The 26,398-nt window shown below is 38.0% G+C and overlaps 1 protein-coding gene across 5 annotated transcripts; it reads left to right on the forward strand.

Annotated features, from left to right (window-relative positions):
- On the forward strand, nt 1-25,677 carry PHF11 (PHD finger protein 11). Of its 5 annotated transcripts, none has more exons than XM_025174534.2 (11): nt 1-641; nt 4,418-4,524; nt 6,125-6,247; nt 9,451-9,561; nt 12,082-12,215; nt 14,473-14,519; nt 15,530-15,594; nt 16,435-16,498; nt 18,080-18,202; nt 22,159-22,230; nt 23,395-25,677. In XM_025174534.2, exons 3-11 carry the CDS (start codon nt 6,137-6,139, stop codon nt 23,532-23,534), a joined length of 867 nt encoding a protein of 288 aa, XP_025030302.1. In that variant the 5' UTR covers nt 1-641; nt 4,418-4,524; nt 6,125-6,136; the 3' UTR covers nt 23,535-25,677. The 5 variants fall into 5 exon arrangements, with proteins under 5 accessions (XP_025030302.1, XP_025030303.1, XP_087989575.1 ...); XM_025174535.2 differs by having other exon boundaries at nt 1-188; XM_088133449.1 differs by lacking the exon at nt 1-641 and adding an exon at nt 1,722-1,967.
- Nucleotides 25,678-26,398: the final 721 nt, after the last annotated feature.

Below are 26,398 nucleotides of genomic sequence, written 5' to 3' on the forward strand. Positions count from 1 at the left end.
TTTCCAGGAGAGAAGGCAGGGCCTCCAGCTGGGAGCGCTCCCCTTCGGACGCGGCTCGTCTCCGGGGTGAGCGGCGGGTGGAGCGCCAGGGCGCACGCGGAGTCGCTGGGCAGGCGGAAGGGCCTCCCCCGAGCCTCACCGTCTCGGGGAACTGCGAGGTCGCTCTTGCTTCCGCTTCCCGGATAACGGTAAGGGCCGGAGAATGGACGCCGAGGCCTGGACGCTCCTTGGCGGAGCGTTTGCTTCCCGTCCTGGCGCCGTTAAAAGAGACGCTGCGTCAGTCTCCCGCTTCCGCTGAACCCGGAAGTATCTGCTTAGTTGAGCCGCTCCTTGCTTTGTGCCGCCGCCGCGGGTGGTGGGGGAGTCTCCAGCCGCTTAGCTCTCCCAGTGGGGTTCACCCGGCGCAAAACATCCTGAGAAGACACTTGGTGTTGCCCTTTCTTTGCCCCCTCCCCGCCCCTTCTACCTCCGCGGGTGACTTGTATTCATAGCATGCCCCTCGTCCATTGAAGAACTTACACTGTCAAGATGAGATTTGCTTCACGTGACTAATTTTTGTGAGAGCCATGCTAACTCTTAGCAATCTTGGCATTGTCTTCAAGATGGTTTACAGATGGCCTGCTTTATTACATCTCCTCCAGGTATTGGCTCCTAGTTAATAATTACTGGGATCTTCTTTTTGTTCTTTCTTGAAGAGGAGGGCCACATTTGCTCTTCTCCAGTTCTGCAGACGCTCCCAAAGATAATTGACAGAGGTCCTGACAGGTCTTCAGCCAGTCCCTTCAGTGTTTGGGGGATTATTTTGTAAGGTTCGCTAGCCTGGATTTCATAATTTCCAATGAGACTCCAGACAGAGGTTTTTCCAAAGAAAGTTCAGCTTTTATTGTTGGCCAAGAGAAAAGCAGGGTGAACCACTCTCCGTCCGGCTGGCAGAGAAGAGACAGAAAACGGCCACATCCAGAACAGTTTACAACAGCTTTTATACCTTTTTGTCATCAGGAAGCATCCAGGAGGAGGGTCACCCCCCCCCCCCGTGTGCCTGCCTTCCAAGGTTGTCAAAACATTAGCTTCAAGTTCCTAGTCCTCACTTGTTCCGGGGGTCATAAAGCATTGCTAAGTTTTTGGCTAAGAAAACTAACTTATTGCAGAGGATGTGGTTACATAATGTGGTTAAACAAGAATAGGTGCAAAGGTTTATGCATGCTCAGGAAATGCGTCCAGGAGCTTGAAAGCGAGACATTAGTTTAACCACATCTTTCCATTTCCTTTCACACCTCTGTAGCATAGCTCTCATGTGTAACTTTTTATCTCTACTTGCAAAAAAACATTTTTTCTTTCCTTAATACCATCTAGTCTGACTCTCAATAGGTTAGCAAAAGCTTGAAATACAGAAGCAAAATAGGCAGTTATTCCAACCATTCCTTACAATTTCATCAGAGCCTGGGAATGTGAAAGCATTCAAGTTAGCTAGAAGATCCCTTTACCATGCCCTTACTGACCTGCACCCTCCCCTGTCTCCACTCCCAGATGAACACATATATGGCATAAGGTGATATGGAGACCTTTGTGGAGCAGTGAACTCACCACTGGGAGTGAGCAGGCATTTTTTCCCCTCCTGGGATCCAGAGTTTTGGCGCTACCAGGGAAGGAGGGTTAAAACGGCCCCACCCTCTCCTTAATTGGAGAGTTTGTTGTATAAAAAGGAAACTGAAAGCAAAGATATGTTTGTGTCAAGCCAGGAAGACAGCAGAGGTTTGGGAAAGAGAAACCTAAGACAGCAGAGATTTGGGGAAGAGAAACCTCCAGCCAGCCGTAGTCCTCAGACAGCAAGAGAAAACTTCAATTCTTGGAGCTGTGAGACTGCTGAGAGGTAGAGCTGAGAGAGGAGGGAGGAAAAGAGCCCAACTAGCACCTGCAAACCAAACCGAGCCCACTGCATGCAGCAGCCCAGGTCCAGAAACAGGACTGTAAGTGCGGGTGGGTGGGTAGGTGGGAGAAAAGCCCATTCACAAATCTGTAAAGGAGTCAAAAGGGTTTTCATGTGCCAATGGACTGAGATTGGCTACAAGAGCTGAAGACCTGGGGAAAAAGGAAAGATTTAAAGAGCTAGGAAATAGTGAAGAAAACAGTGCTGCAAACATAGGAGTAGGAACATAGAAATAGAACATAGAAGTAGAAATTTATAGATTACAATTATTTCTATTCTTATTTAAACTTGTATTAATAGGAAGATAGTAGATTAAGTTAGGAGTTTAATGGGAAAAAGAAATATAGTCTTTGTGTCTGTGTTGAGTACCATATTAAGAAAAACACAACCTTGGATATTACAATCCATCAGTTAGCCCTCTCTTCTGCTTTTGTCAATATCCACATGAAGTCATCTGTCAGTTCAGGGTGCAGCATCAGTGTGCTGATGATACCCAGTTCTACATCTTCACTACATAGAGAACAGGCAGTGGAAGTCTTGAATTGGTGCCTGAAGGCTGTGAGAGACTGGTTGGGATGGAACCAGCTTAGGCTGAATCCAAACAAGATGGAGGTGCTGTTTCTGCAGAAGTCATCAGATCCCAGGGTAGCACCATCTTTAGCCTTGGATAGGATGCTACTCTTCCTTTCAGTTCCTGCTGGATCAGCAGGTGGAGGCCAGGTTAGGAGAGCAATTACCCAGTTAAAGCTGGGGCATCAGGTATGATTTTTCTAGGATGAGGAGGCACTGGCAACAGTAACTCAGATCATCTGTTGTCTGGTTGACTGAGTTTGCTTCAAGGCTGCCCTTGAAGACATTTTGGAAGCTCAGCTGGTACAAAATGCTACTTGCTGACAGATGAAAGCTGGGACAAGATAAAAACAGCCTTGCAGAAGCTGTATTGGTTGCCAGTGGGCTTCTAGGTCCAATTCAAAGTGCTGGTTGTCACCTCTAAAGTCCCATATAGTTTGAGTCCTCATGGACCACATGTTCTATGACCACATGTTCCATATAGAATATACCTGTATGATACGTGCTATAGATTCCTCCCTTCAAGATGTGAAAGAGGTGGGGTTCCAGAAGGAGGTATTTTCAGTTGTATCCCCTTTGCTGTGGAATAGCTTACCCAGTGAGGTTAGGATAGCACTTCTCTACAGGTAGTCCTCGCTTAATGATGGTAATTGGAACCAAAATTTCTCATAAAGGGCGATGTCACGTGACCACATCGCTTAGTGACAGCAATCCCAGCAGTCTCTATTGCCATTGTTAAGGATCATGGGTTGTTAAGTGAGGACTTCATGTGACTTGTGACTTCCTGCTGGCTTCCAACAAGCAAAGTCAGTGCGGAAGCCAGCAGGAAGTTGCAAGTCCCAGGAGGCTCACAAGCAGGCCAGTGGGTGGGTGAGTGCTATGGAGTGCAGCTGGGTGGGGGAGGGGGTGCTGTGGTGCCACGAGAGTGTGGGTGAGTGGGAAGAGGTGTTGTGGTGCCGTGTGAGTGCAGGTGTGTGTGCGGGTGCACTACGGAGTACGGGTAGGAGGGTGCTGGGATTGCGGGCTCTGTAATGGGCTCCTTGGGAGAAAAAAATGATGGGAGTAACTTAAGGGAGTGACCTGCGACCTTCACTGCCAGCTTCCCCATTAACTTTGCTTGTGGGAAGCCGGCAGGGAAGGTTGCAAATGGTGATCGTGTGACCACGGGATGCTGCAACCATCATAAGTGCAAGCCACTTGCCAAGCACCCAGATGGCAATCACATGACGGGGGTGTGGGACAGCTGGAACTTTGAGGACTGGTTGGAAGGACGACTCATTCAGTCCTGTGGCAACTTCAAATGGTTGCTGAATGAGTGGTTGGTAAGCAAGGACTACCTGTATTGTCATTTCAGAAGATCTTTAAGATAGTGCTCTTTCAAAGAGCCTTTGAGACAGAGCTGAGGGATGCCTCATGATGAGAAACAACTGCTGAATTGGGGGTGATTATCTTGGGATGAGATCATGTTTGATATTTGTAAGGAAGTTTTAACTGTGTTTTTTGTGCCTTTGGATATAAGTTGTCTAGAATTTAAGATGAGTTGGTGGCCTGGAAGTCTCTAAAATAAATAAATAGTGAAGCAAGACCATCACAGTGACAGATATATAAGAATGTCTATAGGAATATTTTCCAAATTTCTGTAAATATTCAGATTGACATAACTTTTGTGCAATGATGAAATACCATGAATGGAACCCATGGCATGTTAAGTTTAATGTATTTGTTTTGTTTGAGAGAAACATGTAATACAAAGGGCCACTATAAATAGCTGCTTTAATTTTTTTAAGGAAAGCATATATAAATGTTTAAGTAATAAAACAAATAATTAAATTAAACCAATTAACAATTATCTTAAACCAAAATATGGATTTGCTCAACTAATAAACAGAGATAATAAAACACAATGTCTATTCTTTCCAGACTACTCTTCAGACTACAGATTTGTCCACATTAGCACTGCTGAGCTTTCATCATTTCCTGAGTAACCTACATTAAAGATTTGCACATACAAAAAGGAAGAGAAACAGGTAAAATGTGGGGTATAAATGAATGGATCCCATATCCTTCGAAGCCCATTGATTCTAAGACATTGCGTGCTGGCTTTGAATAACAGTATAGTGCCTTGAATTTTCACCTACATGTTTTTGAAACATTTCTTTATATAGTGAGTATATGTGTAGTCCCATGCATATATTCTAAACTTTGTCTTCCAATTATGTGTCATTCCTGATAGACATGTACGTTGTTAACAAACTTCAAGAAAGGGCCCAGATAGTATGTATGATGTATAATCTAGTATGGATGTATGATCTGAAATTGGCTTAAAGTCATGCCCTGCTCCCTATTGGAAATGTACTTAAATTTAGAAAATATAATACATTGTCTAAGCACTCCCTATTTTGTAAGACCTGTTTTATCCAACTACCATGTGTTTATGAATGTCCAAAGTCAAGGATGCTTCTAAATTAAAAAAAAAAAAGTATACAAAAGATCAGTGGCTTTGGGAGAGTCAGTATGGAATAGTAAAAAGAAATCAATAGTTTAGCTCTAGGGAGTATTCCCAGCAATGTGTAAAGTACTACAAAGGATAAATACATTTTATGTCTTTATGTATTTACATGTTTTCATAAGTCCCACTGATTCTATAGATTTTTCAATCCCTACAAAGTCCATTTGGAAGGACCTCAAGCTACCTGACTGATCATTGCAAAAACTGTGTATTTAGGAGTATAAAAGTAGAAATATACAGAATGAAATCGTATTGCAACAGGTGCCCAGGTGCTTCTTTAAAAAGCTAATCTAAGTTGGTGGGAGGCACTTTAGAATTGGACCATGTTACCCATCAAAATGCTGTATTGCCTAGTTTAAAATAGATTGGCTGGCTGTACTGAGGACATGGTCTCTGGGCATTGTCCAACATCTAAAGTTCCCTTGAGACAACTCTTTGTATTTAACCAGTAATGGATAACATAGAAACAATCAGATTTTCTTTCTTCCCAATATTAATATTATTATCATTATAAGATCATGTATTTATCTGTTTCAAATTCAAATTTATTTTGTGAAGAATGTATGTGATTACATACTTTGATTTCTAGCTTTGTTCTTGGTGTCTTTATTTCTGTGTTTTAACTCATGTATCAGTATCAGAAACAGGATTGGGAGCAATCCTCTGAGATGTTAGACCAAAAATGCTATCTCGGGTTTTGTAATTGGAGATGCTAGAAAATGCATCTTGAATCTTCTGCAGAGAAAATGTTTTTTTCTGTAACCAAGTAATGATTTCTCTTCTGAGCTTATGAAACTGCTGATACTGAATTAGGCTACAGTCCACCTAGCTCAGCAGTCAGTCTTAAAAGGACTTTCCACCTTAAGATTCTTTGCTCTTCTTAAAAGGGTGTCTCCTTAAAATTTTCCAGAGGGCCTGGTTGAAGCCCACAGGCAGATTTAAACATTTCTCTTATTAAATATGTTTTGAGAACCATGTCAAGACATTCAAAGCAGAATGTCAGTAGCTCTGAAGGATATCAACTTGTGAATGGTAATAGTGCTTTTTAAAAAGATTGTACTGTTTAGAGCCATGGGATGATATTGATGCTGTTCTAATTACTAAAATATTTTCCTAAGGTGACATCAATAATGGCAAGGATGGTAAGAAGAAGGTGTGCATTATGTCCAAAAGAGGAAGATGGCGATGTGATTATGTACACTGCTGAAGAACAGAAGCTTGCAGTTCATCAAAACTGTTTGGTGAGGTTTGCAAGTGACATTCAAACTGTCCATAACTGATTGGAAAATGAAAAAAGATCTGAAGCACTCTTGTGAGGCAATTCATAATAGTTACACCTATTTTTTTTATACCAAGGCATGCACTATGGTTTCAGGGGCTAAAATGTAAATACAGCCCTTGCTTCAGATAAATTGGACTACAAGAAGACCACATATAGGACTAATTCTTTCGGAAGATCAGAAGTAGCATAATTAGTAGTATTTTTATTGTGTGTTAAAATGCAGCAGAGATTGTTCAGGGGCATAAATGACCAGTCCAGGCAATTGCTGTAATAAATCATGAGTCCATTCCTCTATTTCTCTGTCCCTTTCCTTATGCCCTTCTTTATGTGCATGTAACCAGCATTTTGCAGACTTTGATGGCACTGTACTTTCGTGTGCATTTGTGTGTATGCATCTTTTTACCTCTTATCACTAGACAGTGAGAGGAAGAGGACCTTTGTTTCTCCCTCCCTTTTCTCCTTGAGGATCAAGGCTCAGAGAGCTGGGGTTTCAAGGCATCTGGCTTACCCTGAATCTATAGCTTCCAGCAAGCTGGTTTTGTTTCTCTTTTTCCTTTCCCACTGGGAAAAGTGATGGCTCTCTGGGAATCTGATTTTGCTCCCTCCCTGATGAAAAAGATGAATTGTGAACAGAGCTCCAGGGAGAGGGAGGGAACGTGCCATGGACAGCTTTATAGTCAGCTGGATCAAGAAGGGTTCAAAAAGATTTTTGAAAGTTTTGGATGTCCAGGCCAGGAATTTGAGAGATATGAAGATGTTATAGATTGGTTGCTTTTTGTATAAAGTTTTTTAAAAAAATATACATTGAAGAAAAAAGAATCACATGAAAACAAGTTAGACTTTATAATACTGTATCTTTATCCTAGGACGTGGATAATGTTTATATTTCATATTTTGCTTTTTAGCACTGTCCTCCCTCCCTTTCTTTTTTTGGTTCAGAAAGACAGTTCTCTTCTGAACTAGGCAGAAATCCCAGTCCTCACACTGGCAAAAGCAGAAGTGAGAGAGTAAGACCAGAAAAGAAAAGTTTATATTCAGTCCGCACTGCAATTGGGTCTAGAGAAGGGGGATTTGGAGAGGAGGATATTTTCACAAAGCATCTTCCAGATTATTTTCAAGCAAAGTGATAAATTCATTATAATTAGAGTTTTTCCAGAGAAGCTATGTCAAGTTTTGTACTGAGGCACAAAAACTTAGGAGTTTGAACAGTTTTTCTCGGGAATATCTCCTCTTCCCTGGACCACCTCTTCTCCAATACCCTTTTCCTCTGAGGGCCGCTGCCTCACTGTCTGGAGTTCATTGTGCCTGTGGAGACTTTCCTTGCTGCTCACCAAATTACTTTCCCCACTTGCCTTTTCACATTGGAAAAAAGTTAAAATGGCCCATATGCTTTCTTAGAAAATAGATAGGATGGGTAGGTGCAACCCTTTGCTCTGAAATGTGTCTCCTTGCCTGGAAAAAGGTAAAAGAGAAGCAAGAATAATGGCATCCCATGGAAAGCTGGACTAGAAGGTGGACCATCCCCCAGCAACCATTTTGTGAGGATACCTAAAATGTGTTTTCAAAATTACAAACAGCCACCAGCCCAGAAAGGTTTGGACTTTTGAACGGTAGCTACAGAGTTAATGGTAGTTAAGCTATTGAATGAATATATCTAAAGAAGTGAAACTTGTGGCTACCTGGTCCAAAATGTATAGAACTTTCAAAACTGTCTCTGTATAACCAGTTTTTATAGGATTCCGTGTAGATCTAGGGTACTAATTCATATTTAGTTCTGGGGAATGAATTCATTTGTGGCCCTTCCATAAATACACCAAAAAAAGAACAGTGAATTGCTTACTTATAACTATTGCTCTTTTGGGTAAGTTTTCTACAGTCAAAGATACTGGCTTGCCATCTCCTCAGCAAGAGATTGTTCAGAGGATCATTGCTGAAAATGTCCCCCTCTGTGTTAGTCAGTAGAAATGAGTGGATGTTCTGTCCACACGTGAGACAGCACTCCATATCTTCCAGAGTTTGCACAAAGTCAAAAAGACTTGTTATGGGTAAGCAACTCTGTTTTGGCTCTCAAATGCAAACCAAACATCCTTGACAAATCTAACATAGAGGTCACAAACCTGTGATATTTAGGAGAAAGAGTTTCTACAGAGATTTCCTTCTTATTTTACTAGACTTGATTGTGCAATCACTTGTTTTGGAAAATATTGTTGACACCCCTTATTTCCCTCAATAGTAAGAATTATTAGTGTGAGGACGATGTCAGGGGAGAGGAAGGAAGGAAGGAAGGAAGGAAGGAAGGAAGGAAGGAAGGAAGGAAGGAAGGAAGGAAGGAAGGAAGGAAGGAAGGAAGGAAGGAAGGAAGATATATTTTGTAACAAATAATGTGCACATGTGAAGTTGAACCTTTGGGAAGCATACATGCAACAAGTGTGTCATTGTTCTTGCTGCTCTGTGTACAAAAGCTGCTTCTGGCAGCCAGAAGCTTCTTATCAGTGTTTGCCACCAGCTCCCAATTCTCAGTGTTCTTGAATTCCCATGAAGACATAAAGGGTGTTACTCATATGCTAGTAATTAACTACTGTTCTTCATAATCTGGCCATGTTAGTTTATCTGTAAACTTCTAACTTTATTACATCAGAGGAGAGGCTGTGCAGTACTAATGTCTCTGGCTGTCAGCAATGGTGTATTTTGGGGGACAGGACCTTATATTATAAATGTCTTAGAAGGGTTTAAACATTTTTCTTCACAAAGTCTGCTGGGGAAACTGTGTGAGACAGGCATGGCAGCTCCAAAGATTAACTGCTGAGAGTTACATGCTTCCTGATCAGGCAGGCATAGTAACACTGGTATTTTTTCCCCCCCAGTCATTTGGCTCATGCATTTGTCATTCAAAAACTTCTGAAAAACACTCTTAGTTTTGCCTAAGTTGTCCTTAAAATCACTTAGGGTTCCTGCCGTATATTAGGCGTGAGAGCAGGCAGCACTCAGAGTGCTAACGGTTATTTTTCTGGATGAGTAAACTTACAGAAGAAACTGCTAACACTTTGTAAATTTATGAGGTAACACTGGACCTCCAGCCAATTCTTGCTGCTATTTTTAATATTTTATTTTGTCATGCCCTCTTGTTTTAAAGTTCTTACCTATTTCTGATTTCACTTCTAGTTATATTCTTCAGGATTTGTGGAATCAGAAGAAGAACATAATTCTGAGAATCTTAGTATAAGGTTTGATGTGGCTTCAGTAAAGAAGGAAATAACAAGAGGAAAGAGGCTGGTAAGACATTTTTCATGTTTTAAAGCACTATAGCAGAATTACTTAAAATAATTTATTTTCACATTAAGCATCTGGAATTTCCACGTAGAGCCCTAATGATTATAATGTGAACCAATAGTCTAGATCCCCTCTCTCATTGACAGAAAACCTTTGTCCCTTTTGCTGTTTTCTCCCCTACTTGAATCCTCAAATCTGAGAGTATAGCTAACAATGACACCCCTGTAGCCAATTTACCCATGTATGATGTTATCACACACTGCTAGAAAAAAGCTTCTGAAGGCTGATGGGGGTTATAACAAACTTTGTTAGACAATGATTGCTCAAAAGGGAAAAGGCTTCCTGAACCATGAAGAGCAGGTAGGCAGATAGGTAGATAGATCTGATTTTCATATTCGTATTCATTAGCTGGTTAACTTATAGTTCAGCATAATGACTTAGCAGTTTGATATTTAGGACATGCACCCATTTGAGTAACTTGGGTGTTCCTTATGAGAGGACTCTGCTTCTGCTCAACATGTTCTAACTGGTGTTGTGTTGGTTTAAGGAGTGGATCTACACTTCTGAGGTTTACTGGTGTTTGTTTAGCTATGCAGGCTGCTAGACAGGCATGGGAGGGTGTCTTGTTTATTCAAAACATATACTTTATTAACAGCTTTGCCTAAATATATATCACTTTAAGAGCTAAAAGGTTAAATTCCCCACACACATATTTCTAGCAATTCAGGAGTAGTCTTTCAAAGAAAGTCTGAATTAAGTGATTTTTTTTTTTTCAGTCTTCAGGGTGAAATTTGATGTATCCAAAATCTTATGCATAAATATTTTCAATGGGCAAGATGCATAAAATAATTATCTAGGTTAAAGAACCATAAAGGTGGAATGAACAGATAACCCTAACAACCTCAGTCAATAGTTAATGAAATGTTGAACAATATATTTAGAAACTATAACTGTTGAACTTCGTTGTTCAGCAAAATAAAAATTGCATCACTTCCCAAAGTTATTTTTTATTTCAAATAATTTCAGTTTTATTATTTAAATTCAATTAACAAATTCAGACATTCATTTAACAGCTGAGACTGGGAGAGTAAAACAGTGGGAAAAGAAAACCTACAGAGAAAAGTGAATAAAGTAATATGATTTCATCAGTTAATACCTCCTTGCAGAGGAGCAGTGTTACTTAACTAAACTGGAAAACACAAATCTATAGGGAACCCTAGTTACATCGGCTATCATCATGGACAGCAATTAAACAAAATCAGTTTAACAGCTCCTTTCCAATAATAACTAATTGCTGTCTGGGAGTGACAAGACATGATGATGATGCTATCTGTACAATCATGTCCGATTCTCGGTGAACAACTCTGTCCACATTTTCCGATCTTGTATGGCTTCTTTTAGTTGTTTTATGCTCTGGCTGGTGTTGGTTTTGATGGTGTCTAGCCATCATGTTTTTTGGTGGCCTCGTTTCCTTTTACTGTTGACCATTCCAAGCATAACTGCCTTTTCCAATGAGTTTGATCGCATGACATGGCCGGAATAAGTAATGCGGAATTTTGTGATTTTTGCCCTCCAGCGATATGTCTGGTTTATATGCTCCAGCACTTGCTTCTTTGTCACCTTTGCTGACCAAGGAATGCACAGGAGCCTTCTCCAACACCATAGCTCGAACAAGTAGATTTTCTTTTTAAGAAAATACTTTTTAATACTTTTTCTTATTTAATCCATTTCAGATCAGAATATTTCAGACAGTCCTTGACTTAAAACCACAATTGGGACTGGAATTTCTGTCGCTAAGTGATATGGCTGTAAAGTGAGATGTCACCAAAAAAAAGCCAAAAGCAGCCCCTGAGCTGCAGTGTGCCAAAAAGCCCCTTTGTCTTTGCTGCTTTTGGTTTTCTAATTTTTTTATTTTGGAACATGAAGCCCAGCCCCACCCAGGAGCTCTTTGAAAGGGGCTGCTTTTGGCTTTTTTTTTTTCCACAGTGCAAAGCCCAGCCCCAGCCCGGTCCAGCAGCCAGGCCGGGCACGCCTCATCAGCAGCGGGAGCAAGAAGACAGCAAAGGTCAGCTGGAGCGGCAGAGCACAGGGCGTAGGGAGGCAAAAGGGCATAGATGAGGGGAGATACGTGGATGGGAAGGAGTTGAAGCATCCCTGTGGTTATAAGTGCAGGTGGAATGCCAAGCACCCAAATTTTGATCATGTGACTGCCGCAATGGCTGTAACTTCCGGCATGGGTCATAAGTCCCTTTGTTCAGTGCTCTTGTAACTTAGAACAGTTGCTGAATGAATGGTCATAAGTTGAGGACTACCTGTAGTAAATACAGTTCCCATATGGTTTCATATTCTGATTACAAAGCAGAGATTACACCTTAGTCTAAAATGGTTTCATTTAACCAGGATCGCAGCACAGAAGCTAGCATGTGTTGGGTGATGGAGAAGTAAATGGGTCTGATGCTACTTCGTAGTTTTATAAAGTACAGTTTAGAAGGTGAAGTCTGGTATCAATTTATTTCAATACAGACATGCAGTTTCTGTCACAAGAATGGAGCAACTGTTGGCTGTGAAATAAAAAGCTGTCGCAGAAATTACCATTATTTTTGTGCATTGCGTGATCATGCTGCAATGAAAGAAAATAAACAGGAAGGCATCTACTGGTATTTAATCAAATGTTTCCTAAAATCTGTTTTGAGATATTGTTCAAGAGAATCCTATTCAACTCATTTTTGTTTTGAAATTATCTGAATGGCAAAAAAAAAAAAAAGTGAAAAAGGCTTTATCTAATGAGCAAATAATACCCATGAACCTGAGTGTCCCAAAATATCTCAGTCCTGAGAACCAGCAAAAAAATTGATATCTCCAAAATCAGAAGCTGATGGACCATATTCTTCCATTTGTTTAAAAGTTGTTTGCAATGGCTGTTGAATTCAGCACCAAGGTGGCAGAATCAAGAAGCTGTATTATTGACAGCGCTTAGAAATAAAAGGGCTACAGCTCTATATGCTGGAGTAGAATAAATACTCAATAATCGAAGTCAAGGGGGAAGTTATTGATGTACCACGTGCGTCTCCATAAGTTTGGGATTGTTAGGATTCTGCCAGAAAAAGCTAGAGACTACTGGATTATCAGAGGCCTCCTGAAAAGTTTTGAAATCTATATTGGTTTTGAATATATATTCTCCATCCATCCCTACTCTGTTTTAGGCTGGGATGAAACTGACTCTTTCTAACTGCCAGTGAGCATTTCTCTCATACAGAGAAGTGAATTTAGAGTCTAAGAACTTCTAAGCTAGTCTGGTATGAGAAGCTGGGAGTGGGGTAAGTCCCAGTATGGTGAATGCAGGCTGGCTTCCCCAACAGATGTCTAACTCCCAAAGACTTCTGAAATGCCCATTGTGAGTCATAGGAAAAGGAAATACTTGATAAGTAGAATTACATTTCTCTAAAGAGAATAATTGAGAGGGTAACTAAATAAATTTTATTTCTACTCAAAGACTAAATTGTCTGTTATGAAAAGATAATGAACAGATACAAGTGGCAAAGGATAAAGAAATACAAAACTGCTCAAATTATGTATTGTATTAAGTGATCCAGTCTGTGGTGCACACCATAAACCAATGTTTCTCAACCTTCGCAACTTTAAGACTTTTGGACTTCAACTCCCAGAATTCCCCAGCCAGCATGCTGGCTGGAGAATTCTGGGAGTTGGAGTCCACGTGTCTTAAAGTTGCCAAGGTTGAGAAACGCCGCTGTAAACTAACAATTTATTTCCAAAGCCCCCATTCAGCAGAATCAGTAGAGCAAAAAGTAGCCATCCATCTTCAGATTTCCAGGAAATAAATCAGCTAGTAGAGAAGTACATTCCTACAAAGATGGTTAGATATCAGAGGCATTATTAAATCAGTATGCCAAGCCCAATGAAATGGGGAGTACTGTGAAATGTGTATGGCTCAGTTTCCCCAGCTGGGCAATCTTGACCTGGAGATTTATTACATCTTGCTTCTATAAGCATAGATGGTAAGGCATTGAATCTGGCTAAAGAGAAGGTTCTCTGACGTGACACACATATATCATGTTAATAAAGCTGGGATAAAAAGTCATCTGGTCAGACCATCATGATAACAATAGGGAATTGTACACCAATCTTTCTGGAGGTGAGAGTCAAAAACACATTGTTTCAACTTCAGAAAAGTGCTCTCTGTCCCAGATGGGGAGGCCGTAGTATCTAAGGACTAATTCTGTGCTTTTTTTCAAGATGATGCAAATTTTTCTACCTGGATCAGAAGGGTTAGCAATCCCTCACTGAAATTTCCATAGAAATGAATTCCAATTTAATTTACAAATGGAGTCTGAGACACACTGGAGAACAAGAAGAATTGCTCTTAAAAATGTACATTGTATCATTTCTAGGGGGCATAAATCTTTGTAGTTAGAAATCAAATTATAAAGCAAGAGGTTTTAGCTTTAAAGATATTTATAGCAGCAAGTATGTAGAATTTACAGTCCTGTGTTTCCAGTGTTAACAGCTTTAATTTGTTCCTTTCACAGTGCTGATTCCAAGTATTTGAAGGCCATTTATCTTCCAGCAGTGATTACAATTTACATATGTACCTTTTGGTAAAAACCACTGCTTTTGTTCTGGCACAACTGATTACCAGTTTTTTCTCTTTGCAATGCAGTAAGTTCTTCCTTGAGCCTACTAGCGTTGTAGAAAGGATATATGCATCCTCAACTGATAGGATAGGAATGTAGTATTCTTCTGTTGGTGAACACTAATTGTCCTTCTGCTTATTGGAACAATTGACAAAGAATCCTCATGACTTATTCTTCTTTGGTCTCAAATTGCTGAAAACATAAAAATGAAAACATTTGGTTCTACCAATTTACTTCTGTTTCTGTTTATGTGTTGCGTTAGTGTCTTCTGCCCAAACCATGACCCAGGCAAGAAATCCAGTTCTCATGGTATGTACTTAGGGCAATTGTTCAAATCTGTTTCTGCCACCAGGACTGCATTAGCAAGGGCTTTGAAGTACGACCTGGGACCTTTAGAAAAGTATAGCCATTGTGGCAACACTCCTTGCCACTCTTCCATGACAACCACCAGCGGTGCAGTTAGGTGGTTTTTAGAGTCTGAGCTTAATTTCTTTATTTCTTTAATCACATTTGTATAGCTGCCCATCTCACATAGTGACTCTGGGCAACGTGTATAGTGATAATGAAAAGTATTTAAAAACCATTAAAACAACCAATTTAAATTAAAATAAAAACAAATAAAAAACAAGATGGTGGGAAAACATACAGAGACTGCATTCCATTAACCGTCATACAACCATCTAACAGGCTCCACTCCAACATAATAGTTAATTAATACCAATGTTAATTAATTTAATGCTAATATTGTCATTAATAATTAATAGTCTTATTCCCAAACCTGCTTTAAATGGCTGCATATGTTATTTCATTCACATATATAATGTAGGAAGCCAGGCTTGCTGTGCTTGGAGGCCATCCTCCTAATTCTGTAGAATGGGGCCTGGAAATCTGCACTAAAGCTCTGCCTTGACAGCATTATTGACAGGAGTTACTGCTGGTGATTTCCAGCAATATCAACTCTGCCAGGCTACATTTATTTTTACCCCAATATTTTAGCTTTTCATTCTGCTTGCACTAATGGAAAAGTATCTTTTGCCTGTTTTCTTAGATACTATAACTTGCAAGCACTCTCCTTGCTTCTTGATTCAGTCTCTTTTTCCAGGCGTCAAATAGTCATTTTGGGAAGATGTTTGTCCCAGAAGCCATAGGATGACAACCTTAATTAACATGATTCCAATGTACTTACGTCAGAACTTAATTAAAATTTGAGCCCTCCTGAGATGTCAGAGAGCTGCTGGGATTTTAATCTGTTTTTTTGTCTTGAAGTACTGTACTATGAGAAATTGTGTGATAAAGTATCTCATTACTTTGTTTTCTAGATGAAGGCAGTAAGAATGGAGTGCCCCCGACCCTAACGAAACCTTCCTCCGCTCCGAACAGAACGGTAATGAAGGTCCCTGCTGCCTTTTCAGTGTCTGACACCTTCAATGTGGCACTTCTGAACATTCTGGGAGGCCATACTTTTGCACCAGCTTCTACTGTGAATCAGGCACACACAAGCCTCACATGATAGGGTAGAATTTAACATTCTTATAGCATCTGAAATACATTTTGTTTTTATTTTGACCCGTATCATTTTCTGACTCTAAAATTGCTGCTGCTGCTGCTGCAGAACTAGTGACAGTAATATGGTAGTTGTTGGATATGGAGCCGTTAAGCACACCCACTAAATGCTGTTTGCATGTTGATTTCTCTTTTCTGTTTCTGAATTTTTGAAAGGGGAATGCCTTTTCCAGTTAATTTGAGAACACACGTCTGAATGAGAGACAGAGATGTGCTTCAACCCCCACCTCTCACTCTGAGCTGTCAGTGCCAGCTGGACATCTACCAGTTTATGTCCCTACTGACATTTTTACTTGAAGTTATGCAGCAGTGTCTTTCTGTTTTGCTCTTGGTAGTCTGAATGACGGTATTGCCATCCCATGTTGTGGGTTTTTAAACTTTCTTTTTTAATATGGGCATTTCTAGAGGGCTCTAGAAATAAGTCCTCTAGAAATAAGTCCTCTAGAAATAATACTGTAATTATTTTACTAATGAATAATATGAGATATAAATGAGTAAATATATATGTAATTAGGAGGAGTTTAGCTTCAGACTTCATTAAAAATGCATGTATAGAGATTTTTATTTTTAACTTCATTAAAAATGCATATATAGAGATGTGGGTTACATCAGTATTCTGAATACCATTTATAACTCTATTTTAAAAAAAACACATTGACAGAATGATGAGACAGCTGAGGAAGAGAACATGCAAGTCCTTAGGAGAAAAGATGACCCACACAAAGGTAAAACATGATTATGTTTGTCAATTGTTAGTATTTCTAATACGGAGGTTATCATAGTCAGCCAGATGTTTAGACTGGAGTTGGCATTTTTGTCCATCTATCGAGTCCTTCCCAAAGACCTAGGATAGGCAGAAGTTGTTTGATGGTATTAAAGGCATCATCACAGGGTGTAAGCTGTTCCAAGTAAAGGATGTAAGGTGTTGCAATTGACTGATGGTGATTTTGTCAGTGCCGATGGTCTTCAAGTGGTGCTCCAGATGTTTTGGGATTGCACCTAAGGCGCCTATACCTGTTGGTACTATCTTTGCTTTCTTTTGCCATAGTTGTTCTAGTTCTATTTGCAGATCTTTATATTTTGTGATTTTCTCCAAATCTTTCTTTTCTATTCTGCTGTCTCCAGGTATTGCAATGTCCACTATCTACACTTTTTTGTCTTTCTTATTAACAATTGTTAAGTCTGGGGTGTTGTGTGGCAGGTGCTTGTCTGTTTGAATTCTAAAGTCCCAGAGCACTTTAGCGTCGTTTTCTATTACTTCGTCTGTTTTGTGGTCCCACCAGTTCTTGCTTGCAGGCAAATGGTATTTCTTGCAGATATTCCCATGCACCATTGTTGCTACTTTGTCATGATGTTGTTTGTAGTCAGTCTGTGCAATCTTCTTGCACTAATGAATAACATGGAGATGATACTCTATCTTCATTCCTGCATATAAACCTGTAACACAAAAGAGTTATGACCTGTCTGGCTTGACCAAGATCAAGCTGAGATGTTTAGATTGGGGGGGGGGGTTCTCTTGATGCATGCCTAAACTAATTGGGCTGGATCCAGTTTTCTTGGCACTTTCAGTTATTGGCTCAAAAGCCTCCTATTAATAGAAGGGGAAATTCATCTGGGAGGCTTTTGCTGGATTCAACCAATTAGTTTCAACTTCATTATATTCTATTTTTAATTGCTTCCTGTAATAAAATCCTAAACCCCTAAAATCTTAAAAGGCATGCTCCAGGTCCCCTCTACTAGGGAGTGTCATCTGGTGGATCCCCGGAGGAGAGCCTTTGTTGTGGTGCCTGCCTTCTGGAGCATCATTCCCCCAGAGATTTGGCTCACCCCAAACCTCCTGGCTTTCTGCAAGGCTTTAAAAACCTGGCTTTGTTTGCTGAGCCTGGGGCCTGGGTTGTGTGGTTGAGCCCATATCTTGCTTTAGTTGATGGTGTTGGTTTTTTATCTTGGCTTCTATATTTGTTGTTTATTTCTTTTAATGATGTTTTTATCTTTATTTTCTGTTAGCCACCCGGAGTCCTATGTTTTGTTTTATTTTATTCAGTATAAATTGAATGAATGAAAAAATAAATAATAAAATAAAATAAAATAGGGAGATCAGGGGCTGTCTTTTGGCCAATCTGTTGATCTCTTTAAGAGGAACATTCCTGATGTTTGTTAACCATCACCACCACCCTTTTACTCATATTTTCTGCCTTTATGTCTTGGGAATAAGTAATTGTTGTTACTGGACAGTATTTCACTGTGTGAGATGAACCTGAGATTAAAAATATGAATTGTATATGGTTATCTTTCTCCCTCCATAGCAAGGATAGAATATTTAAAGAAGTGTAAGGAGGCTGGGCTTCTGGATAAAATCTTTGATGACATGTTAGGCACTCTTCACCTGGCACAGAAAAGGCTGATGGATGACAATACTTCAGAAGCAGGTATTGTAAAGAATGTGGAATTCTTAAAATGACCATATCTGAGACTTTTGGTCCAAGTCATGCTCAAAAACTACCTTAGCAGGATTTTCCTTTTGTGATATAAATTGCTTGGATCTAAGTTGGTGCTTAATTAGTACTGCTGAGTAACTCTTAAAAGATATTCATCTTTTCTTCCATACAATATGCAGATGTTATGCTCCTTTGTATGGTGTAACACCTCATTCAAATATATTTTAATAATAAAATTAAACAGAAAAATTATAAACAGTCATCCCAGAGGGGACAAAGCTGATAGTATTTCATATATTTTATATAAGGAAAAATTAATGTAAAATTTAGAATCTATTTTCTGACTTTAGTGATCACATCCATTTCTATAAAAGACTTGTAAACATTTAATTTCAATCTAATCAAATATATTTATTGGTATGTGGGTGTTTTTTCCTCTTTATTGAAAAAGAATGGAAGTAACAATTTCAGTTTCAAATATTACAATATAATGTGTTCTGTTAATAAAAATGACCATAAAATATATAAAATATGGATTTTAAAAAGGTGGAAATGAGTGAAAATACATAATCCAAGGCAGAACATCTTAAGAAAATTTGACCAATCTTCTAGTTTACTCCTCTCTTGTAAAATAATCAGTTCAAATGTTACTATAGAACTTCTATCAAAATACATTACTGTAAATCTGAATAGTCCTTTCATCAGCATGTAAAAATTCTGTTAGTTATGTACCATGCTTAAACTATCCACTTGGTATGCTGATAAATCCTGGTTGCTAGGGATCTGGAATATTAACTTGTTTGCACTACTGTACTTAAGGTTATAATTTGACAAGTTGCTACATTTTAGTCTGCAATTCCTATAATTATCAACATGACTCTGCAATGATCATGCCATGTTCATCTTGAACAATCATTGTAGTCAGGTTGTTGTTGATATTGTTGCTATATCTGGTTGCGTCCATGTACTGTGTCCCTTTCTTCTCTGTCTTTTGTTTCCCTACCATCAAGTGAGCACCAGCTGCTACTAACATCAGTCATTTAGCAATATGATAATTTAGATAATATTCTATATGACAGGCAAGTTCTCACCCAGAACGTACCTTACAAATTCATTACCTGAATTTCATGCCTATGCATGGCATACAAATGAATGTAAAACTGTGTTCAGAGCAACATCTTTTAGATGTTTAATAGACAATTTTGTGGTGCATTGATTCAAAATATCCTTTAAAATTGTAAATATTTTAAAATAAAAAATATTGATCTAAACAAAATACACACAAGAGAAGAAACTCTTGATCCATATGTAATATTTAAAATACATATAGACAACAAGCACATATATACTTTTAGCTAATATAGGTAATAATTTTTGATGCCCATTTTCTACTGGAGGTGCCTTAATCCAGTACACTAACAAACAGTCTCTGACCATTTTTGTGAAATAGATCATAGAGTTGGAAAGGGTCGTTTAGGACACTGTCCGGTCTGCTGCTCCCAGACAGATATAGCCTCTGTTTGAACATATCTAGAAATTGGTAAATTTTATCTACTTTTCTGGATAATTGGTTCCATTGTCTTAACTGCTCTTACTGTTAGAAAGTTTTTTCTTATATTCAGTCAAAGTCTTCCTATAACTTGATTTTGTAGTCTGCTTTCTGACATGATGGAGAGACTTCTTCAGTGTGACCTCCTTTCAGGTATTTGGAGAGTGCTGCTGTATCACCTCTCAGTCTTCACTTCTCAGAGCTAAACGTTTCTAGTTCTTCCAGTCTTTTTTGCAGTTTCTAGTCCCGTATCATCCTCAGTCTTCCTTGAATGTATTCCAGTTTGTCTAAATAATTCTTATAGAGTGCACCCCAAACTGGACACATTACTCAAGGTGGGAATAGATCAATGAAAAATAAAGCAGAAATATTTACTCCTGATATTTGGAAAATATAATTATATTGATGCAAACTAAAATTGCATTTGCCTTTTTTGCAGCTATATCAATATTTAGTTGATAAATATGCTGATTCATATTTAGTTTGCAGTCAAATGCTATTCCAAGATCTTTCTCACAAGCATGATCACCAAATAGAATGAATTCTGATCCTATGCCAGTGTGTTTTATTCTTGTTTCCTAATTGAAGAACTTTGCATTGGTCCCTGCTAAATCTCATTCTGTTACTTTCCACTCATTTTTCAAACCTATCAAGGTTTTCAATCTTATTTCTGTCTTCTAAGTACGTTAAGTGAGGACTACCTGTAGCTTTACTTCTTGGTAAACTGTTACATTTTGCCATCTTCTTTGAGCAACTTATATACTGATTATCATTATTTTGAACATACCCAAAGAAGCCTTTCTTATTGTTTTAGGCTTCCTTTATCAACTTCAGCTTGTTTTCTCTCCATGCAAAGCTACCTGTTTGTATTTCTTGGTGACCAGTCCTTCTTTGTCTCCTACATAATTTTTGTTTTTAGATCTTCATTAAGATTTTTCTATAGCCTCATTGGCTTTTTCCACTGCTATGTCACTGGAATAGTTTGTAATTTTGCTTTTAGTATTTTTCAGGAGCTCCCACAAATCTTGATTTTTTTCTCCTTAGCTTCTCCTACCGTAGACTTAAACTTCACTTTTTTGAAGCACAAGATACTAAATCCTGTTAAAATCAAAACATTAGCATCAGTTTCTTCCAATGTTCATGCTATTGCCACTTCCACAGCTAAATATTTTCTATTGGCCAATGCTGAGTGGAGAATAGCTTGTCCTCTTGTGCCTTCCTTTACTTTCTGAAGAATGTTGACACCAATTTTGTGGAAGGCCCTTTCTGGCAACTGATGAGGTAATTAAGGCTCCCCATTCCTATTACTAAATGCCTCTTTGAAAGATAAACAGTTTGCATTTGGAAAGCATATTGCAATGCTTTGTCCCTGCTCTCAAAATATTATTTAAATAATATTATAAATTATATATTTATAATTATATAAGTATATTATAATTAAATATATTTATATTAAATTAAATTTATTTTAAATTAAAAAGTTAAATGAAAAGAGAATCTACTGCTGTCTTAAACACATTGCTCCATGAGTTCTAGACAAAGTTAACAAATCAGCAACTACAACAATTATCTTAAATACATTCAGCTATTATACAAGTATTTAGACAATTCACTAATGTCCTAATTTATTGTTTGGAACCAGTTAATTTGAGGAATGACTTGTGCATAAATCAACTTATCCAGGCTCCTGTATTAGATATATAGAACTTGCTCATGGGACTGATTAAGATCAGATTGATGAGGCCAGAGTGGCTTCAAATATCAGCAGAATTCCACAGAACGTTCACATGGCCCTATTTAGCTGCCTTACCTGTTATATCCTTAAAGAGCTTAATACAGACAAACTGGGTTTTTTAAAGCATAGTATTCTAAATTACACATTCTAAGAATTGTTGGTCTAGAATTGATATTTTTGTGTTGCTGTTTTTAACATGTTGCATATGTTCCATTAAAATTGCTTTAATCTTATTTCTTATTTGAGTTGCCTTAAAAGTGTTTTCCATGTACCATTATTTAAAGACACATTTTATTTAAGGATTTGTATGAGTACACCTAAAATGTAATCCTTTGAAATTCCAACACTTATAAGAACTAATGAATTTATGTTTAAGGAACAAATGAATTAAGTTTCTATTCTACTTTTCTCCATTGTTTACAATGTAAATTTTCAATAAATATTTATAAACTTTTTTAAAAGCCCCTTGCTGTGTGAGGTTTCTTTCATAATAGTTTTGAAAGAAATGAGTTAGTGTTTGGAATTTAGATGCAACTTTGGGTATGGTATTGATAAAAAAAGATAAGTGATTTTAAAAAATACTTCTGATCATTTTCCTTATGCATGTTTTAAAAGAAGTTTGTGCTTGTGAAGAAGTATCAGCATTATTCTGTCTATCCTTAGAGTATGAAGAAACAGTCAGCTCACTTCTTGACGGTGGTCTCTTTGAAAATATTCTTACAGCTGCTCATTCTGGTATGTATGAAACAAAATATAACAACTCTAATTATCATTTCTAGAACCAAGGCCTTTTAAACTAGTTAAGAATACAGATAAGTACAGAAAAAAATGTAGTATTATCTTTTAGTACAGACATTTGGAGTTAATGGACACTTCATCCACCTAAATGATCCAGTAAAACAAGGTTTCATCGTATTGCTTTGTCTGCTTTAACAAAGGATGGGGACTGTTCTATGGCAAATTAATGCTGATGCCTTGTGCCAATTCCATCTAGTTCACTTCACCTGCAGTCTTAAACTGACTTGTATGTGACTTCTGTGGAACTAAATATTTTTGAGCTGCTGGCTATCCCATTCTGGAGTGGGGAAAGAGCTATCAGTACCCTGCTTCTCTGCTTAAAGTGGGTCTGGTTGCTATTCTTTGAGAGTTACCATCTCTTTTACACACTAGTTATGCTTCAATATTTTTTCACAACAAGTTTGTGGGTTTTGTTGTTTCTATTTTGGCAGATAGAAAAAGGAAAGAAAGAAAAGGCAATAGAGGAATGAGAAGGGCTGGCAAAAGTAATAGATAGCCCCCACCATTGCCCACCCTAAGATGCAATAATTGACATTTTCCTTGAAGGACTGTGGCCCTTCTGTTTCCCCAACCTGGTATTGCTCTCCTAATCCATATATAGCTAGTCCTCACTTAACAACCATTTGCTTAGTGACCATTTGAAGTTACAACGGTGCTGAACAAAGAAACTTGCAATCAGTCCTCGCACTTAAAACTGTCACAGCACCCCCATGGTCATGTGATCGTGATCTGGGCACTTGGCAACCAGCTCGCACTTACGATGGTTGCAGTGTCCTGGGGTCATGTGATTACCATTTATGACCTTCCCAGCTGGCTTCTGGCAAGCAAAATCAGTGAGGAACAGCGTCATTTGCTTAATGGCCATGTGATTCACTTAATGGCCATGGTGATTCACTTAATGACCGCTGCAAAAAAGGTTATAAAATCGGGCGCAACTTGCTTAACAACTGGCCCACTTAACAACGAACTTTCTGGTCCCTATTGTGGTCATTAAGCAAGGATTTCCTATACTTTAATAGTAACTTGTCTGGCATAAATAAAACTTTTTGAGACATCTCTGCCTATGTTGCTAATCTTAAGCATTGATTTTAATTTATACAGGAAAAGAGAAAAAAATTCAGGAACTAATGAATACACGGGAAAGACTGGATGCCCAGATTGAACATTTAAAAAATTTCAAAGAAACAGTACTTCCTGTCTCAGAAAACTCAGCTAGCACATCTAGTAATGTCTCTGAATAACCTACCACGTTCTATAATGTTCATTGATTTCTCTCACTTCATTTTTGTATAAAATTGACTTTTACACATCAACTTTGTGATAACTGCCGTTTTCTCATTTTTACAGTTGAGACGTTTTTGTTCTAGCCGATGTACTTTTTACCATTTGTTTTAAATTAGAATGTACACTTCCAAGATCATGCTTCAAATCCCTTCTATTAGATGAAAATTCATGGAAGAAAGTGAATGAATTCATCATATGCACTTCATTTGCAGACGGAACTATTAATACACCACTCTAAGTTGCCCTTGTGGTTATCTTAGAGTAGGGCTACCAGATCTGGGTTATAACAAATCAGGATGATCACTAGAGGACAGCAAAGAAAGACAGAAAAAAACAATGCTTTGCTGCCCTTAATGGTTATCCAGGTTTTTGACTTCTGGGGAGGAATAGCAGAGCCAACAATTGTGGTAAAGAACAAGGAACTGATGAGTAGATCGGCTCCTTTGACCCTCTCTGACAGAGAGGATGTGAGATTGCCCAGGATGTGCTCAATATGGTTGCTCCTCACAAGGAGACCGCAAGGCAGCAGTCTCTGGAGGGTGGGAAAACCAGGAGATGAGGGAAGTTGCTATTCTTGCTCCAGCCGCAGTCAAAGCCTTTCAAAGACGCTAAGTTCACACTTCCTTTGCTAATCACTTCTGGAAACCGCTTATTAATTGCTTTAAAGAAGTTAGACACCTTCAAACTTCTTCGGGTGAGTGCCTTCAACCCTTAATATAAGAAAATGGAAGTGTATCTTTATAAGCTTTAAAAATTTAAAATAAACAGAAAGCAAGACAAGGTTTTGGCTATAGAAAGTTTTAAATGGACTAAGGGCTCAGAAAACGGAATATTTTTTGAATATTAAGACTTTGAAATTAATTTTAAATAAATACATTTTTGTGGGAAGGAAAAATTATTTTTTATATTGGAGACATAACTTATAATGGTGTTTAGAGACATTTTTGAGGAATAGCATAGGGACCTTGAATCAATAATGTCAGCTGTGTTGTGTGTTCTTAGGAACTCTGTTCCCAAGAGAAGCTGTTAAAGAGAAAGATTTGCAATAAGACCTATCTGAGAACAACATGAACAAGAATTTGTCATTAGACATAAAAAAAAAATCAGATCAGGCCTTAAATATTAATAAGGAAATAAAAATGCTAATCCCAGAGAGCAATTGGAAGAGTTTTCTTGCTGGACTTACAAAAGAGGCTTGTTAAAATTTTGAAGAAATTCAAGACAAGGATCAATAATCATCTGAGTGGATTAAAGAGCAAGATTGTTTTATATAAAAAGAAACAAAGTTGGTTTATCTGATCAGGGTTAAAATGGAACATGTAGTTATTTTGGGCAGTTCTTTTCGGACTTGCTGACATCTGGACTAAAAAAATGTATTAGATTTGCCTACAGTTAACATGGTGTTTAAGCCTCTTTCCCCTCAATCACTTTATGTATCCCAATCTAACATCATCTAAATTGGCTTTATATCTAATTGTCCTTTCACTTAAATAAAGTGATTTTTGTGTGTTTGTTTTCTTTAAAAGACAAATTGTTCCTCTTTGTCATGTTAAATTGTAGTCTTTTGTTCATATTAGATTACTGGGACCATCTTATGCTTTCTAAATGTGAATTTGCTTATAGTTAAGAGTTGAGATATGGAATGATGAGGTTTACATTTGTTAATTTATGTTATATTTTAGGGCTCTGTTTGGACTTTTTGCTGACATGTGGGTTGGAAAAGACATTGTTTATTAGACTCGCCTATGGTTAGGAGCTGAATTAAAGGATGAAGAGTTTTATATCTGTTAATTAAGAGGAGGTGAAGAGATAGTGAAATTGTTTATACTTGTGATGAGGGTGGGAAGTTTTTTTTAAAGGGTTTTTTCCCTTTTTCTATTTTTGCTTTCTTTTTTGCTTTCTTGCGCCTTTTATTCTTTTTTAATGAAGTAAACCATGGAATTAAAAAATCCATTATTATTCTTTTGTGGGCTATTCTGTTAGATGGTTTCATATTTTTTCTGATTGTATTGCATTTTTCTAATTTTATCTGTACTGTAAATGGCTGAGAGTTGGTTCAATTTGGCAGCATACAAATACAATAAACAAACAATGGTCATCCAGGTTTTTGCAGTCTAGACTCATTAGCTCTGATCTTCAACATTGTGGAATACACTCACTTAACTTCCCCCAAAAACTGCTCTTCCTGCATGAAGTTTTACTGGATGGATTGTGTATATACTTATATACATATTTAGATGGTGGTAACTCTGCTGATGAGGCCAATCTACAGAAAGGAGCTTGTTTCTCATCATGTAAAACACTTCAGCAAATCAGCCACTTAAACTTTGTGTTTTAAAGAATTTTCCAAATTGTTTCATTACTTAACTGTAAATAAAAGTCTAATAAAAAGTATTTTCTAATAATGTATAATTACTTAAACATATACAGTTGTGCTCATACGTTTACATACCTCTTGCAGAATTTAAGATGTGGATCATTTTGTAAGTAAACATGAATGATTTACCAAAACACTTTAAAATTTGTACTGTGATTCAAATTAAACTATTGGGCATCACAGAATAGCATAATCATTAAACAAACCATAGCGATAAAGGAAATAATAAAATGGTCCTATTCAAAAATTTGCACTTTCAAAATCATGAACCACAAGTGATGCCTAACAGGCAAGGTATTTCATCTTTTCCCTACACTTTAAGAGGGTCTCCTAAAAACTGGGATGTAGGCAAATTTGCAACAAGGACTAAAGTGGGAGGGAGCATACCTATTCAGAGCTAGATAGAAACATAATGAGAAGAGAGCATACCTCCCTCTCTCCCCA

The sequence above is a fragment of the Python bivittatus genome, unplaced genomic scaffold, assembly GCF_059951505.1.
Source record: "Python bivittatus isolate LINGU-HERP-01145 unplaced genomic scaffold, Pbiv_v1 ctg000020_np1212, whole genome shotgun sequence".
Classification (NCBI taxonomy): domain Eukaryota; kingdom Metazoa; phylum Chordata; class Lepidosauria; order Squamata; family Pythonidae; genus Python; species Python bivittatus.

What these genes read in the sequence shown, in the direction of transcription:
- PHF11 (XM_025174534.2), top strand. Translation starts at nt 6,137, where the DNA reads ATGGCAAGGATGGTAAGAAGAAGGTGTGCATTATGTCCAAAAGAGGAA. An exon ending in CAGTTCATCAAAACTGTTTG is followed by an intron (nt 6,248 to 9,450) that starts GTGAGGTTTGCA and finishes TTTCACTTCTAG; the next exon opens with TTATATTCTTCAGGATTTGT. An exon ending in TCTTACAGCTGCTCATTCTG is followed by an intron (nt 22,231 to 23,394) that starts GTATGTATGAAA and finishes TAATTTATACAG; the next exon opens with GAAAAGAGAAAAAAATTCAG.